Source organism: Podarcis cretensis, assembly GCF_951804945.1.
Source record: "Podarcis cretensis genome assembly, chromosome: 4".
In the NCBI taxonomy this organism is placed as follows: domain Eukaryota; kingdom Metazoa; phylum Chordata; class Lepidosauria; order Squamata; family Lacertidae; genus Podarcis; species Podarcis cretensis.
In genome coordinates this window covers 54294162-54311181 of record NC_137173.1, presented here as the reverse complement: position 1 = coordinate 54311181, position 17020 = coordinate 54294162, and the positions used below count along the sequence as shown (strand labels likewise).

Below are 17020 nucleotides of genomic sequence, written 5' to 3'. Positions count from 1 at the left end.
TTTTTTCTCTCACTACCTACAGTAACTTTAGTAGAATGGCTCACCTTAAGTATTTAATAGACACAAAGGATAATACAGGTCCTACACCTTAATCAATGGGGGAAAGTGGAAATTTTTGGGCAGATGGAGCTTACCCAGTGAAAAGTGAGAAGTGCTGTACATGCTAAAATGTGCTTTTCTATATAAGAGTCTTGACTTTCCTTTGATTTTGGTTTTATTTGGTCGCTATGTGTGTCTGAAGTGTAGTGACATCTGTCTTATGTCTTCCAACCTATAGCATTATCCCTGTCCTCTTTCCCAAACCAGGTGCTTCTGACCTAACAGCATTCAGTGATCCAAGAGTGGGAATTGACCGTCCTTTCCCTGCGATTCCTTCCATTTCTGATCCTCGCATGCACTATCCCGGAGCGTTCACCTATACTCCCACACCTGTGAGCTCAGGAATAGGAATCGGTATGTCTGCCATGACCACTGCCACAAGATATCACACTTATCTGCCCCCTCCATACCCAGGTTCTTCTCAGGCTCAAGGCAGCCCATTTCAGACCAGCTCCCCTTCCTATCATCTCTACTATGGAACGTCAGCAGGGTCATACCACCAGTTCTCTGTAATGTCTGGAGGAGATCGGTCGCCTCCACGCATCCTTCCTCCTTGCACTAATGCTTCCACAGGATCTACTCTCCTCAATCCCAACCTTCCAAACCAAAACGATGTTGTGGACACAGAAGGCAGCCATAGCAACTCCCCTACCAACATGGCAACCACAGCAAGGCTAGAAGAAGCAGTATGGCGGCCGTATTGAATCATTAGCACAACTGTTTTGTCTGCTGAATGGCCAAGGACTCTGCCAGGTTTATATATCATTACAGAGAAGCAATCCATCCAGGAGTCAGTATTTCCAGGAATGGTGTCATGGTGTTATCCAATTGACATTGGTCACTGAGGTGACAGTATTCCAGAAAAGTACACTCATCCAAGGACTGAACTTCTGAAGATGAGAACATTTTAAGACGATGGTACCTACTCACTCACTTTTTCTAGAGATATGGGGAAGGATAGATACTCCGTATGTTTCCAGAGCTTGAGACTTCAAAAATAGTTTTGGAGCTCCTCAAAGCTTTCAAAAGAGTGCTTTGTTTGACATCCGATTTGGAGGCTTAAAGCCTAACGCAATCTTAATGAGTTTAATCAATCATTTTGTCATGCTAGTTAAAAGGAAGTATAGGAAGATTCTCAGAGAGAAACTGTGAATGCTTCTGATTTAGCAATGCTGTGAATAAGAGTTTTTATATCCTGGAATTAATTTTTTTAACCAAGTTGTATATTCCAAAGAGTATGGGAATTATGCTTATTTTAATTTTAATTTTAAGATGCAACTCGTCCTTTGCATAACATTTTTTTATTTCCTTTTTTGGCACCTTAGAAATTTGTAAAAAGATTTAATCTTTTTAAAAATGTGCTTGATTTTCTCATGCATTGTCAACTGAAGGCATGAAAAAGGCCTTTCCAGGGAGATGATTTAATTATTCCTTTAATATAAAAGAGTGACAGCCTTGGGTCCTTTTCAACTACTGAAAACGTATATGATGAGTTACTCGATATTTATGCTCTCAGCATTGATTTTTTTGTGTGTGATACCTTTATTATTTAAATATGCTTAAAGATAAGCACATGATTTTGTAGCAACTGAAGTTTTAAAATATCACATATAAAATGGCTGGAATAATTATGGGTAATGTGACTTTTAATTATTTAGAAGTATTGTTTACATTTTGCTCCATTTCATTTTCATCAGGCATTTAATACCCAATGAAGTCATTTTTGTTGTCCAGTTGAGAACCCAGAATTATTTTAAACATTACTTTGATATAAGTAGTATCAAAAGTGTCTCCCTTCTTTTTTTTAAAAAAGGAAGAACTTTGCATCACATTTTGCCACAATACTCTGATCATTTTAACACAAGTTTCAGAATACGAGGAGGACACTGGAGGCAGGAACTGATCTCAGAAAGAGCATATGGAGATTCCAGGACAGCTGCGTTATACTCCACGTTGTGCTGAACTGATATCTAAATGCAACAGAAGTGAAAAGTAAAATCAAACACAGCTAGATAGACATAGCAAAGTACTTCATGCTGATAAATTATGGGCAAAATCTGACAAGCTCCTGTACATTCTACTTTGATCTGTTGGGAATTGCAAGAACTTGTTTCAGGCTGTGGTCCTAAGCACAATCATCTGGACACAATGCACTAGATACACAGACACAAATCTCTTTACTACAGATTCAACAGCCAAAGGCAACCTTAGGAGGTTGCACATTTGAGCAAAGGAATGGCCTGAGGGACTGGTAGCCCTTGTCTTCTAGCCATTTCCCTACTCACCCATCCCAAATTAATTTTTCATCCTGTAAGAGAAAAGATATGGATATCCATCTCTTTTCTGCTGTAACTAGAAAAGCAACTTCCAAGTGGAAGAAATGGTGGCAGGAGAATGGTTACACCAAACACCATTGCTTTGTTCAAACTTGCCATCTCAAAGTTACTTTTGGTTAAAAATTATTTGTCACTGGACAGCTCATCACATCCAGTTTGGGCCTTAGTTCTTGACAAATGAATTTAGAATCTGGAACAGACTAGCATATTCAGCATCTTCCAAAGCCAAGCCCGTAGTCAGGAAAGGAAATTTAAATCAGTACAATTCAAACATGATACATGGGATAGGCCACCCTGTGGCCAATTTTTACTTTCTTCCCCATGCCCCGCAGTAATAACTTAAATGGAACATTCACTGCTGTCTAATACACCTCAAACATATCAGACATCACTGTAAATTATAAGGCACTGTTTTATGTGAGGGTTTGGTCTGAATGCAATTGTACATTTCTTTGATTGTACATTAAATGAATACTGCTGAAGTCAACAGATTCAGAATTACCTTCTGATTAAGTAATGGACCTTTAAAAATTAGTGGAACAATTGCAGATCAACTCTTCTGAGTATTTGAAAGCAGGCCTTTAAATCAGTGTTGGGTGTTTGACAAAATTAATAAAGGATTCGGTTTAGAAAGATCCTCGGCTGCAGGCAGCAAAACAGCTGGACTTATTTAAAATATTTGTTTCTTTTTTATATTATATATATATATATATTTGTAGATTTTGCTTTTGCATTATTTGTGTGTCTGATGCAGTAGCACTTTGAGATAAAATGTTACAGAGTGAAATAGCTGATGCTATCAACAAGGTCAACTTACTGCAGAAAATTATTTCAGCTGATCTCAGCCAAAGCTCAAAAGATCATACAGTGTCATTTCTCCCCCTCCCCACTTTCAGATTCATATTTTGCAGTTGCGTGTTTTGCCATTTTTCAGATGTGTGTTTTACAATTGGGGGGTTTGAGTTTCTTTTTTTAAAAGAAATGGAAGAGCCAATTCATTTCTGTGCTTCTGAAATGGAAAAAAAGGTATTTCAAAATAGTTAATTGTACAAAACTGTTACAATTACCTTGATTTTTCATGCATTGATTTCTTACATCTTTAGTGAAATTTAAATCTGTCTTTCATGGTAATTGTTCCACAGGATTCAACTTAAAATACAATGCCTTTTCCTTTATGCTATAAGTGCTTAATGTGGATAATCTGTTTAGATAAAAATGCCAGTCATTTATTATAGATATCAGCAACTAAGGCCACTATATACTCTCTATGATTTATGCCTAAACAAATGTATGCCATTTTATCCAGTATTAGAATAATTCATTGTCTCGACTACACCTACACTATTAATGATTAACTGCCCACTCCTTTGCAGGTTTATTCAGAAGTAAGTCCCACTGTGTTCGGCAGTGATCATTCCTAGGTATTGGTGCATAAAATTGCAGCCTGATTTTACCAGCTTCTGCTTCAAATGGGCTGAGATGGAATCTGGCCAGCATGGAGTGTGGCATTACTAGGGAAGAGAGCAAAACATTCTGAGGATAACTACAGTTTTTGAAGCCCTACAGAGGCCAGGGATCAGAGAGCCACAGCTCAGCACTTCATAAAGAGAAGTGCAGACAATCCAGAGAAACTTGGGCAACTGTTTATATGAGCTCGGGCTGTTTGTCCACCTTGCCCAGCAGCATCTAATCTGAGTGGCAGCAACTCTCCAGGGTCTTTGGTGCAGAGAGGTCTGTGCATTCACCTGCTACCTCCCTTCATCCGGGGAACAGCTGTGGTTCATTGGTAGATCATCTGCTTTGCATGCAGAATGTTCAATCTCCAGGCAGGGCTGGCTGGCCGAAAGCCAGAAGAGCCACCGCTATTCAGTGTAAACAATACTAAGCTACATGGACCAAGGTTTGACTTGGTATAAGGCAGTGTCCTATGTTCTTATGCACCTGCTCTTAACAGGACATGGGAGGGGTTGTACCTAGAAGGACCTTTTGCATGTAAAGCATGTGTTCTCGCATTAAACTACCAATCAGTTTCTGTCAGAGACTACCCACTTTCCAAATGTTTTTCTGCAGATTTTCTGCAGATTTAGAATCCTAAATATGGCTAGATTTAGGTTTAAGAGGCTTAGACTTTATAATTAGGCACTAAGAGTGCTATACGCATTCTCTTTGATTTTTGTTGTTAAAAAATATCCCCTTGGTGATTTAATTTTACAAGGCTTTGATCAGGGCTCTTGATGTCTAAGACCTTACCTTCACATCTTTCTGGGGTTGTACCATTTCAGAATGTGACATCTTCTGAATTGATGCCATGCCATGAACACGTAGGTCAAATGTATATCATTTTATATTGGGCTTGCCTAAGGAAGGATAAGAGTAGTTACTAGGGGAGGTAGTAAGCTCAGTTTTTCTGCATGCCTCTTGGAGTGTAATGAAATTTGGAAGGGGGCATCTGTGAAACTCCAGATTTTTCATAGGATTTTCCCTTCTGTTGAATTCCTGCTTCTTGGACCTCAGGCTCATGCATGAGCTGATTTTAGAGTGGTCAATTGCAAAAGAGAACAAGGCTGCTGGACCATTAATGCCTGTGCAGAAGAGGGAACTTCACATGTGTGGGAAATGTCATTGCTCCAGATGTTGCTGAACTGCAACTCCCATCAGCCCCATCAAGCATGGGCAATAGCCAGAGACAATGGTAACTGTGGATCAACAACATCTGGAGGGCTACAACGGCATATTTCCCTCTCCTACACAGCTGTTAAAGGTGCAGGAGCCCTGTTTTCTTTTGCATCTAAGTCACCTGCCTTAACAGTATTTGGGAAGGCTCAAAGTACATCTCCTTTTATAGGAGGCATTTCCCAGGGGCGCATTTCGAAAAGCATTCCAAACTGGCCACTGCCAGAGACAGATTATAAGGATTAAGTCCACCTAGCTCCACAGAATAACCTGCACAGTCAACTGCTCACATACTTAAACACATGGAGAAGGGTTTTGGTTTTCTAAAAACTGGAAATGGGGCCAGGAAGCTGTTGGTCTATTAAGAGCTGAAAGTGAACTGGATCACTACTTTGCAGCATGTGAAAAAACATTTTCTATCTTCATGTATATCCAAATTAACTAAATATTAGAATTCCTGAAAGAAAAGTTCCCTATTTAAAGAATTTATTTTTTTTAATGTTGCTCTCTAAGAGAGATGTTCGGGTATTCCCTTTTGTAAAATATAAATGTATTTGAAACTATTATAATGACCAGATAATGGTGAATAATTAGGAACTCATTTTTATTTAAATGCATTGCACAATCCAGACACACCCATGAAGCTGAATCAGTAGGTGTTAAAGCATTTTAAATCAGTTTTTGCTTCAGCTGAGATTAACTGGCTTTACCATTCCTTTTTATTGCAGCTACTTTTGGCTTTACCAGCAGAGATCCTAAACATACTTATTAGGAAAACAAATCCCACTGTTTTCAGTGGGGCTTAATTTTTGCCCTGGAAATAACTTTCCCCCACATTTTAACGCAGTTGTGCAAATAGATCTTATTTATTCCCGTGTACTTAGATTTTTATAAACTGATTAAACTGATCTTCCACAGGTGTCCCACAATAAAAAATAACAGGTATTTATAATATTTGTTATATTTGTTACTTTTTCCCAGATGACACTCATTCATTGCTCAACAAAACTTTGTTTATAACATTTTATTTTATAAGGCTTGTTGTTACTTGCAACCTTTTCTATTTAAAAAAAAAATGTTGGTCAATACTATCCCATAATCATTTTTTGTTTCATATATATCAAAGGGTGCATCAGGAGAATGTTAATTGTATTTCTGTATGTAAATAGGTTTTAAAGGCATCATAGAAACATATTGTTAAAGCTTGTATTTGACATTTTTCATTCGCTACATCTTTGCTGAACTTGCCTTTGCTAAATACTGTAGGAAACTTGTTTTATTTCCAACTTAATTATTTTAGGTTTTGAGATTAACTATTTTAGTTACTTTTGTCAACAGTTAACAGCATGGTTTTGTGTGGCACATCAAAATCTCTTCATTTTTTTTGTTGTAGAAGAAAATGTGCAAACAACTGTGGGTTATTTGTGGTATTCTGGAGTTAACAGATACAAATTCATTAAGAAATGACTGTGTGGTAAATCTCATGGGTGAACACAATGGAAACAGGGCCATTTTGGAACATAGATTTGGATCTGTGAGTTTAGCATTTTCTGGGTGTATTTACAATCAACTTGTCCTACATATTGGAATTGCCACATCATCTCCTGTCGTATGGATCACTTTCAGAGGGGAGATTTTTTTCTCTCTCCAAGCGATAGCAGTTTTCTCTAAGAAGAGAACAGGAGCCTATTTCTCCGCACTCCACCATGTCTTGTTTAGATAATAGTATCTGAGTAGGCACTTCCTCTATGTTACAAGGTCAGTGTGTCCAGGAGAATTCATTGTGACTAGCATGCAGAGCAGCTGGACTGCTGCATTAGTTCTCATGGAAACTTGCTTTCTTTGTACCACAAGTTCTTCTGTACATTCAATATTATAATTAGTGTGAATGACAAATAAAACTGTTTGAGAAGTATACAAGCATTCAGTTCCTTCATTATTTTCCTGAGCCACGTGAATTTGGTTCTGGTAGCCAGGGTGCAAAGGAAGGGCTATCTTCTTGCAACAAAGGAGTCTGCTGATTTTTGTTGGCGATTGGTAACCTGCCATTATTTGTAGCTGCTGATGAACCATCCCATTCCATCCCCTTATTCTTCTGGCACATGCAGAGAACCTCTCCCTTCACACCAAGCTTTGGAAACTAAGAAGCCATGAGAAGTTCTCTGTTTCTGAATGTCTCCAAAGGCTCAGGAGAAGCTGATCCCTTGTTTCCTCCCATGTGTTCTGTGTGCACCATAATATTTTCTGCTGGGAGGGAGAGCCCTGGTCTGTCTCTTCTTTTCAGCACCAACTGAAATAGCCTTTCTCGTCTGAGTTTTCTCAGACGCAAGGTGGGCTTGCTTATGCACCACCACAAAAAAGGCCACAGACTTGCATCTTCTAACTTAGAGGTATAGTTGGAAATTTAGAAATAATTACTATGAGTTGTATCCAGCTAAATCATAGTGATAGTAGAGCTGATGAAATCAATTGATATGAGTAACTTAAGTCCATTGGTTTCAATAGGTCTACTTATGATTTAGTTGGAGATACCCTATAATTTAATTAGGCATGCATCTCACCATAGGAGGGAAGGCTATAACAACCAGATGGCCAGTTCAGTCTGCTTACAAACTGCTAACTGTTGATGGACAACTTGAAAGCCTCTGCTCTCTTGTCTTATAAGGTTCTTTATAACTGAACCACACCTTCAAAGAGAGGACTTCCCTCTATAAAGTAGAGTACACAGCCATTCTACTCTGCTGTACATAGAATTCTGAGAAGGAATATCTCCTTGTATGCTAGACAATGTGCAGCAAGTGTTTACTAGAGAGAAATCTGTAGCTGCCACTGGCCATTCAGCAATGACATCTCTGGAGCACTGTTTGCACAGCACCTTGTTGATGAAAACACACCAAGGATGCAAATGGGAAAAGACTATGCCCCCACGTTGGTAGTTTTTAAATGATAAAGCACTGATTTAAGCACCTGTGTATCCATCACAGCTGGCATTATATCTTGTATCTGTGGCCAAATACAAAGCAGCGTGAGAATTTGTCTAAATTTGCAGACAGACATTAGTAAAGTAGACTGTGGCCCATGAAAGTTTATGCCGTAATAAACACGTTAAGTCTTTAAGGTGCCAGAAGATGCATAACTTAAACTGAAACTGAAACATGGAGGATACAGTCCAGCCGTATATTTTTTAAAGTTCCTTTTTATCCAGTGTACTTTACTCCGGCATGTTTAACTCTCTCATTCATCACAGTTGAAATAAAAGTCTTAGCTGTAGCTGGATCTTGCTGTGAAATCCAAATCCATAGTTCTTCACAGAGATACTCAACAGCTGACTTAAGATAGGGCTGCCATACAAAAAAAAGCTCAACAATTTTGGGGTGTCCTGTTCTTTACTTTTTGAAACAAGGCAACCCTACTTAAGAACATAAGGAATATAAGAACCCTTCTGGATTCAGCTAAAGGCCTATCTAGTCCAGCATCCTATTCTCACATTGGCCAACCAGATGCCTATAACAAGCCCACAAGCTGGGCCTGAATGCAACCTCACTCTCACAAGTTGTGAGTCTCGGCAACTGGTGTACACAGGTATACTGCCTATAGCAGTGGAAACAGACTTCAGGAGTTTGCTCTCTGGTTTGAAGTTGCTGGGGCATCTGAAAGTCTCCCAGACTACTATTAGTACGAGTCATTGTCTGGGAATTGTTTGGGTTTGGGATAAAATGATAAACTAAATTAAGAAGAAAATCTAATACACAAGCATTAAAATGAAGCTTTCTGTCCGACATAGAATAAATAATGTTTGGCCTCAAACTTTTAAAAGCATGGAATCATAGATCGGATATGCAGTAAAGCCCATCTTTTTTCAACAGGCCTTGTGAACATTTTTTCCTATTCAAAAAAAACCCTAGATTTCCTGTAGAGGATTAATTTCAGTCTTGCAAAGAAGAGAGCGTTAACTAATTTTTTCCATATTGATAATATTTTATATTGCTGCAAATTAATTACTGTTGTGTTTTAGCCTGAGTGACATCCAAGAGTTTGTAGCCAAGAACATCTAGTTTAGACCTCTGTAAAAGGTAAAAGTAAAGGACCCCTGGACAGTTAAGACCTCTGTACTGGTAGGTTCACATGCATAACAAGGAGTTTGGTAACCCTTCCTCCCAAAAAGAGGGGGTGCAACCTAGCTAAGCCTGGCATGACAGCTTACTCTATGGTCTTAACCCCTTCATGCATTAATTAGTGTTAATCATGTTGGTTATATGAGGCTGGTTATATTCCACAGTACAGATAGGGTGGCGCTGAGCCTCTTGGGCTTGCCTACCAGCAATTCAAGTCGCACAACAGGGTGAGCTCCCATTGCTCTGTTCCAGCTCCTGCCAACCTAGCAGTTCGAAAGCATACCAGCTCAAGTAGATAAATAGGTACCTCTGCAGTGGGAAGGTAAACTCGTCACAGTGTCCCGTTGTGCCTGAAGCGGTTTAGTCATGGTGGCCACATGTCCCAGAAAGCTGTCTGCAGACAAACACCGCCCCCCTCAGCCTGAAGCAAGATGAGTGCCACACCCCATAGTCAAGTTTGACTGGACTTAACCGTCCAGGGGTCCTTTATCTTTATCTATATCCCACAACGCACAGGCACTTTGAATCAGCAACAGGACAGCCACCAGCCTGTCAGAATACACAGGCATATATTTTCTATCCACTGGTAAACATCAAACCAACAACTGAGCAGCCTTGTGTTATATTAGATGATTTGGAGAAGCAAAGCAGTTGGGGTTGTGTGCCAAATCCTGTAGAACTCTACTAATCTCAACAGGACTCCAAACTGCTCATGTTTCTTTATGAGATTTCCAGAACTCAGCTTGCAGAAGCTAACACGTGCCTCAGAGTTCACAAGCTCAGTGTGTGTGCATCATATAAGTGCTGGCAATTTATGCCTTACTAGCTCTGTCATAAATCCAGAGTTGTGATGGTTCCCTTGTCAGTTGAAATATTAGTACATTGAGTGCAGCGTTCTGCGAGAGCTTCCAGCTCTTTGTTCTGTAGAATGCACCTTCCACACATCTGGCTAATTATGACAGCACAAGCTGCCACGGGACACATCTGCATGTTTGTGATCGAGCGAGCGAGCACGCCTGCACGCCTGCACGCACACGCACCCACACCCCTACTGACAAGTTTAAAGACCGTTAAGTGGATGGATTCAATTAATTTTAATCATGCTGATTATCAGGGGCATATTGGGGGTTGGCCAGGCTAGCCCCCACCAAACACTAGCGGAGGAAGAGGGGGCAGGGGGGCACACTGCCCCCAGTACCACGATCCCGGTGGGGTGCCATCGTGGCTGCCCCCCCCTTCTGGGCGCCATTCCCCCACAGGCAGTGCACCACGCACCAATGGGCGGGACACCACACCCCCAGGATGCATGCCATGCCCCCACAAGTGGCGCATCATGCCCCCAGGACACGCGCCATGCCCCCGGTGCCAGAGTATGAAGCTCCGCCACTGCCACCAAGGGCGCACAAAAATTACTCTGCTGCTTGTCACTTTCCTTACTGCAAAAAGAATGAATTGTCACTGTGGGAAGCAGGATCCTGGCTCAGCTGGCCCTTTGTTGTGATCCATCAGGGCTGCTCTCGTTTCATTACAAATCCACTAAAATCAGTCCAAAAACTCTTAATCTGGGTGAGTCAAAGGGCTGTGAGTTAGCCCCTGACATCAAATTTAAACACATTTGTTTGTAAGTTTCAGCCTTGTTGAATCACTACTACTTATTTTACAGCATTGAAATTGAAGTGAGGTAAATGAAATGTGGAAGAAGAAATGGAGGAATAGATCCAAAAAGAAGAATTAGAGAGAAACAGCAGATGATGATGGTGATGATAAATAATTTTATTTATACCCCGCCCTCCCTGGCCAGAGGTGGGCTCAGGGCAGCTAACACCAGTAAAATTACAATACATACATAATGGGGCGGGGGGGGGAACCAATTTAAAGTACAGGTTAAAATACAATTTAAGATGACTGGAAGGTTGCTGTCAAAGAATTGGCTAGATAGTTGGCAAGCTTTTTGGCCTTGTAGCATCCCTCCCAACCTTCCATGTATTCATTAGGGCAAGAAAAACCTCTTGAATGCCTGAAGAAACCGAGCAGAGCAGCAGAATATACAGAGAAGTGGCACCTGCTTATGTGAACTGAAGCTATTTTAAATAATAGCTTAAAGAAGAGAGCTTCTTCCAAGATGTGAATTAAGAAGCACGAACTTTCCCCTTGGTAAGAGTTTCCTCAAAAATTGTAAGGAACCATATCTATTTGTAGAGCAGTCTTTGTTGATGTTGTTTTTTCATTTTCTAGGGATGTTATCCATCCCTCTCATTTTAATTCGATTTTACACACATTTTACTTACCAAGCAAAACTATACTGATTTAATTCAAATACTTTTGAATTCCCAAGCCATGTTGCAAATCTTAACCACCCCTCATTTTTGGAAGTTGAAAAATTCAACACACCCTACTAGTGGAGTAGTGTCTGTCTCCTCTGCTAAAGCGGACTGAGCCCCTTGAACTGAAGAGGCTCCTCTTGACCAAGGCACTTCCTATTTGAGGCTCATCCTGAGGACGACTGCTGCTGGGGGGAAATAACACCTGAGAGTTGCTCTTATGAAGTCTCTAGCATGTGTCCTGCATGGAGACTGCCTTGCCTCCATACTGCTGAGACTGTCACTCAAAACAGAAGAGGATAGTCACCTCTATCAAGGTTGTGAGCAGCCAGTGCTGGTGTCCAGGCATCCTTGTCTTTAGCTGCTAGCTCTTGCGAGTTGGCCTGTGCTTTTGAAGTACAAGCAAATCTGCAGATTTGCCCTACTTCACTTTGAGGCAAACTCCCTTGGACCAAAATGTGAAAACAGATCACAGATCTGTCATTTCCTCTGTACATCTAGGAACTGCCCAAGCAATGGTTCAATCATTCTACTTAGGAGATGAGCTGAGGGCTCCTTTTTCTTATACTTTCTCACTTTCATAGTATATCACTGCTAGGAGCAGCTTCAAAGCATCTCTGCCGCATCAGGCAAAAATTATTTCAAAAACACTGCAAGAAGCAGCCCTATGTCACTTCCGGTGTAACTGCACATATAATGATATGTACAAATGGACACTGCACTTAAAAAAAAGATGGCTGCCCACATTTACAATAAGATGGAGGTGATATGGCAGTGGTGGCCATTGTGAATTTGGAGTACTGGTGTCACTCAGAAGTACTCCATTTTAGCCTCACAGTCAGAAATTGGGATGGGCTTCTGAAATGTGTGATGTCCTACTAAAATACGAACACTTGGAGGAGCTGAGATTATGCTGTAAAACAGGGGTGGGGGCCAAATGCAGCCCTCCAAGCCTCTCCATCTGGCCCTGGGAACTGTCCCCAGGCCCCACCCCTCACTGGCCCAGCTGTGCACTCATTGTTTCTGACTGGCTGGAATGTGCCCTTGAAATCTGCCCATGCCTCTTGCAAGTGCGCAGGGAGGATAGAGGGTGTGTGTGTGTCGCTCTGTGTACAAATTAGCCTTCTGCATAACAGTGGCATAGCTTGGCTCCACCCACTTTTGCCTCTGGCCTCACCCACCACTTGGAAGGCTGCCAGAAATGAGTGTCCCCTGGCCTGAAAAAAGGTCCCCTCCTGAAAATTGTGGACCCAAATGTTTTTTCTGGTGCCCTCTCCATACTGACTGGAAACGAGATGAAAGAGTCCAGCTTCAAAAGTCTCTACATTCCATTGGCAGGTCATTTCACATGGAGTTAAGAATATAGATTGGATGTCACACACAAACACAGTGAAGCCTCTTCGCTTTCATAATGAGAGCCTTTTCAAAATGCCTGGCCTGCTTCATTTTCCTCTCAAACAATACTTTATTCTTTGTAGCCTATGATTTGTTTGTACGTAAAACAGCTATTAAGTTTACTAGCTGCTCTGAAAGGGAATCTAGAGTTTGGGTTGACGTTATCCACCCTCCCCTTTCTCCCGACACATCTGGGATTTCTTTTCCTTCATGGGTAAGTGGTAGATTGCAGTTGTACCACTAGAGGACACCCTTGACCAACATTGCAACACAAACTAACCTAAAATGTGACTGCGGTTTAAATGTGTTTAATGGCTACAATTCCCGCGCTCGAGTACTCACACACACAGCATTAATATATAGTTAGGAATGTTTGCAAAATGTTTTGTGGGACATGAAGACTGATGCAAAAGCAAATGGGGCATTTTGCCAAACAGAGTTATTGTTAACAGTCTAATCCTATGATTGCATTTTAATTGGCAGCGAACAATCACGGTTTGTGCAGTGCCAACAAAAGCATCCCACCTTATTCAGCAGATCCAGCCTCAACACTGCTAAGCACAGCACTGGGGAAACTACATCTTTCTCTGACAAGACTTCATTGCCTTTTTTACAGACACATTAACAGGCACAAATACGACAGATGAAGCTTCTCACAGACATGAAGTAGTGAAAAAAATTCCACCTGATGAAATTAACTATGTACTTATTGTTTGAATTTGTACCCTGCCCTTTTTTTTACATTATCACTCAAGACAGCTAATAGCAAAAACCATGATATATACTGAAATGTTTTTAAAGTCAATACAACTTTTGAAAGGTTGGTTATAAAGGTCATAGCAACACATTAAGGTTAGCCATAGGTTTTTTTTAAGTCAGGTCTACCTAGCAACAGGTCAGGATGGCAAGTCCAAAGTTCAAGGGTTGACCCACACAAGCAAAGTCCAAAATTCAGGAAACAAGGTTCAGAGTCAATCCAAGTAGTGAAGTCTGAAGTCCAGCAGTCAGGATACAATCCAGAGTCAAACCCAAAGCACAGTTCCATGGTACTCCAGGAACATCCCAGCCAAGGTCCCTCAACATGGGGAGCTGAGCAGACACAGCACCACAGCTGTGCTTTTATACTTTGCATGCTGTTCATGGAGACAGGGGCTCCTCTGGCTCTGGTGACGGGTGCCCTCATCCCCTCATCATCCTTCATCACCCTGTGAGTACTTCCTGCACCAACCTCTCCTTCCCCATCCCCAGCTTGCCCCTTGTTTGTCCCAGTCTCAGCTACACCCTTTGCCAGGATCCTCTTCCTCCTTCCCATTGTCATGACAACTAGGGTGTCACTTTGAACAGTCATTTCTCCCTCTAAAAAATTCTGGGAACTGTAGTTTGTTAAGGGTGCTGGTTGTTGTGAGGAGACTCCTACTCCCCTCCGAGATCTCCACTTCCCACAAGGGAGGTGTTCATTGTGACTTCCAGCACCTCTTTTTCTAGAAAAATAGCACTGCTCAGCTCCTTGAAGAATGTACATCTCCCAGAATTCTTTGGGGGAACCCATGAATGTGTAAAGTGGCGTCATAGTGCTTTAAATGTACAGTGGTACCTCGGGTTAAGAACTTAATTCGTTCTGGAGGTCTGTTCTTAACCTGAAACTGTTCTTAACCTGAGGTACCACTTTAGCTAATGGGGCCTCCTGCTGCCGCTGCACTGATGCTGCACAATTTCTGTTCTCATCCTGACGTAAAGTTCTTAACTCGAGGTACTATTTCTGGGTTAGCGGAGTCTGTAACTGGAAGCATCTGTAACCTGAAGCATCTGTAACCCGAGGTACCACTGTAAAGTGAAAAGTCATCCTTACATGGAACTTCATATGATTTGGGGGCAAGTACATCTCAAATCCTTAAATTCTTATGCTACTTTTACAAATGTTTTTAGATCAATCACAGGTGACAGGAGATGTTGCTGACTTTACAAAAGCAACCATTTCAAAATGAAAGTGATATAAATAACTTTTGCTGCTCAGATACTAAATCTGAAACTCAGGGCAGGGGGGGGGGTGCGGGGAGAGAAGCTCAACAGCCAAAACAGACCTGAGCTATTTGCTGTTGGATCCTAATGCTGTTTGGCATGCTGGTAAATCAATATGGCTTTGAAAAAGAGTTTGAAAAGTCTGCTTAATCGTCTGTGAACTCAGCAGATATTTTCCTGGTTCACATGGAACTACTTTGCTCGGTTTAAGCTGAAGAGGTCATTGTATGTGTCAAGATCTGGGGACAGTAGCAAAGCAGAGTCTGTAAGTTTTGCTGAGATGGTCTTTTGTGTACTTCCTAGCCAAAGGTTTCCTTGAAAAGTTGGGAGGACAAAAACACATTGACTGCTGTGTGTGCGGCTGCATAGCTGACATCAGAGACACTCCTGACTTTGTGACAGACAAAGGAGTTGATGCATTGAAGAGAGATACCTTATCTAGTCATTTTTAAAAGCTAGAGTTTTCTCAACTGAGCCCATGCCTAGTGAATGAGAGACTACACATAGAGGTTTGAGTTTAAACTGACAGCAAATTAGAATGAAAATATATATATATATAATGTCCAGTAGCACCTTAGAGACCAACTGTCTGTGCATGCACACGAAAGCTTATACCAAGAACAAACTTAGTTAGTCTCTAAGGTGCTACTGGACAATTTTTTAAATATATTTTTATATATTTCGACTGTGTCAGACCAGCACAGCTACCTACCTGAATCTAGAACCATGGAAGGCACCACATTTGAGCTGCAGCAAATTAGGAAAAAATGTAAAACTTCAAACAGGAAAATATTATATGTGAGCTGGGTAAAAATAGTTTGAGCTCCTATAAATCCAAAGCACAGGATCATAATGCCTGTTGCACGCCACCCCAATCTCTGAGCGGTGTGAGATTCCTGGAGTTCTGGGCACTTGCGCAGCATTCGTGTTTTCTTTGGGCAAAGAGGCACAGTGGAAACTGTAGTGTCTCTAGGATATATGGTTTATTCACACATATATATATATACAGTGGTACCTCGGGTTACATACGCTTCAGGTTAAGTACGCTTCAGGTTACAGACTCCACTAACCCAGAAATAGTGCTTCAGGTTAAGAACTTTGCTCCAGGATAAGAACAGAAATCGGGCTCCGGCGGCGCGGCAGCAGCAGGTGGCCCCATTAGCTAAAGTGGTGCTTCAGGTTAAGAACAGTTTCAGGTTAAGAACGGACCTCTGGAACGAATTAAGTACTTAACCCGAGGTACCACTGTACAGTGCTATTTTTCTAGAAAAAATGGTGCCGGAACTCACCATGAATGCCTCCCTTGTTCTCCTGTAATGACAATAGTATCTACCTGAGATGTGCCGGGACTGAGTTCCAATGAGTTCTGGCTGAAAAAAGGCCCTGCATACCTGGAGGGGTTCACAGCATCGACACCCCAAAAGGGTCTTGTTTTCCCCCTAGCCTCCAATTCAAACAGAAATCAAAGATTGCTCTCAAACATTGCTCTGATTCTTTCTCCAGCTTGCTGCTTTAATTCTAGGTCACACCACTGCTCCCAAAACTGTCTACTCTAAACTCTGTGGAGGGAGGAAGGCCTACTCATTTGCTGTCTTGCACCAAGCCCCTTTAATCCTCCTTAATGGCTCATCACCCAGGTTTATCACCTCGCCAAGACTAGCCTGTCTATTCCAAGAATTAGAAACCTTCAATAAATTCATTATGATGATGATGATGATGATGATGATGATGATGTCTTTATTGTTTTAAAATAAATACATTTATAGAAAGAAAAAAGAAAAATACAAACAAGCAAACAAACAATAGAAAAAACAAACAATGATATATGAAATAGCAAAATTAATATAACAAACATCATTTATATTCCCAAAAATGCAAATAATTATGAAACTTGTGAAGAGAAATATTAAAAGTGACTTCCAATTAGTCTCGCTGTACTTTATCTATTGATTACCTTATACTGCACAGTTACGTATTTCTTATATAGTTTCTTTTTACATCCCTGCAAACTTATATTTATACAATACAAGGGTCAGTCTAGTTCTGCCAAGAGGTCTCCTTT

The 17020-nt window shown here is 41.1% G+C and overlaps 2 protein-coding genes across 3 annotated transcripts in view; one reads left to right on the top strand and one right to left on the bottom strand.

The window, feature by feature from the left end:
* The window catches only part of RUNX1 (RUNX family transcription factor 1), a 186465-nt gene extending 179437 nt beyond the window's left edge, over window positions 1–7028 (top strand). For both annotated transcript variants that reach the window (XM_079974926.1, XM_079974925.1), the window contains one exon: window positions 307–7028. In XM_079974926.1, the coding sequence (XP_079831052.1) occupies window positions 307–803 (497 nt within the window). In that variant the 3' untranslated portion in view covers window positions 804–7028. The remainder of the gene's footprint in view (window positions 1–306) is intronic.
* KCNE2 (potassium voltage-gated channel subfamily E regulatory subunit 2) overlaps window positions 1–17020 on the bottom strand; it is a 221928-nt gene that overhangs the window by 45350 nt on the left and 159558 nt on the right. The window lies entirely within an intron of this gene.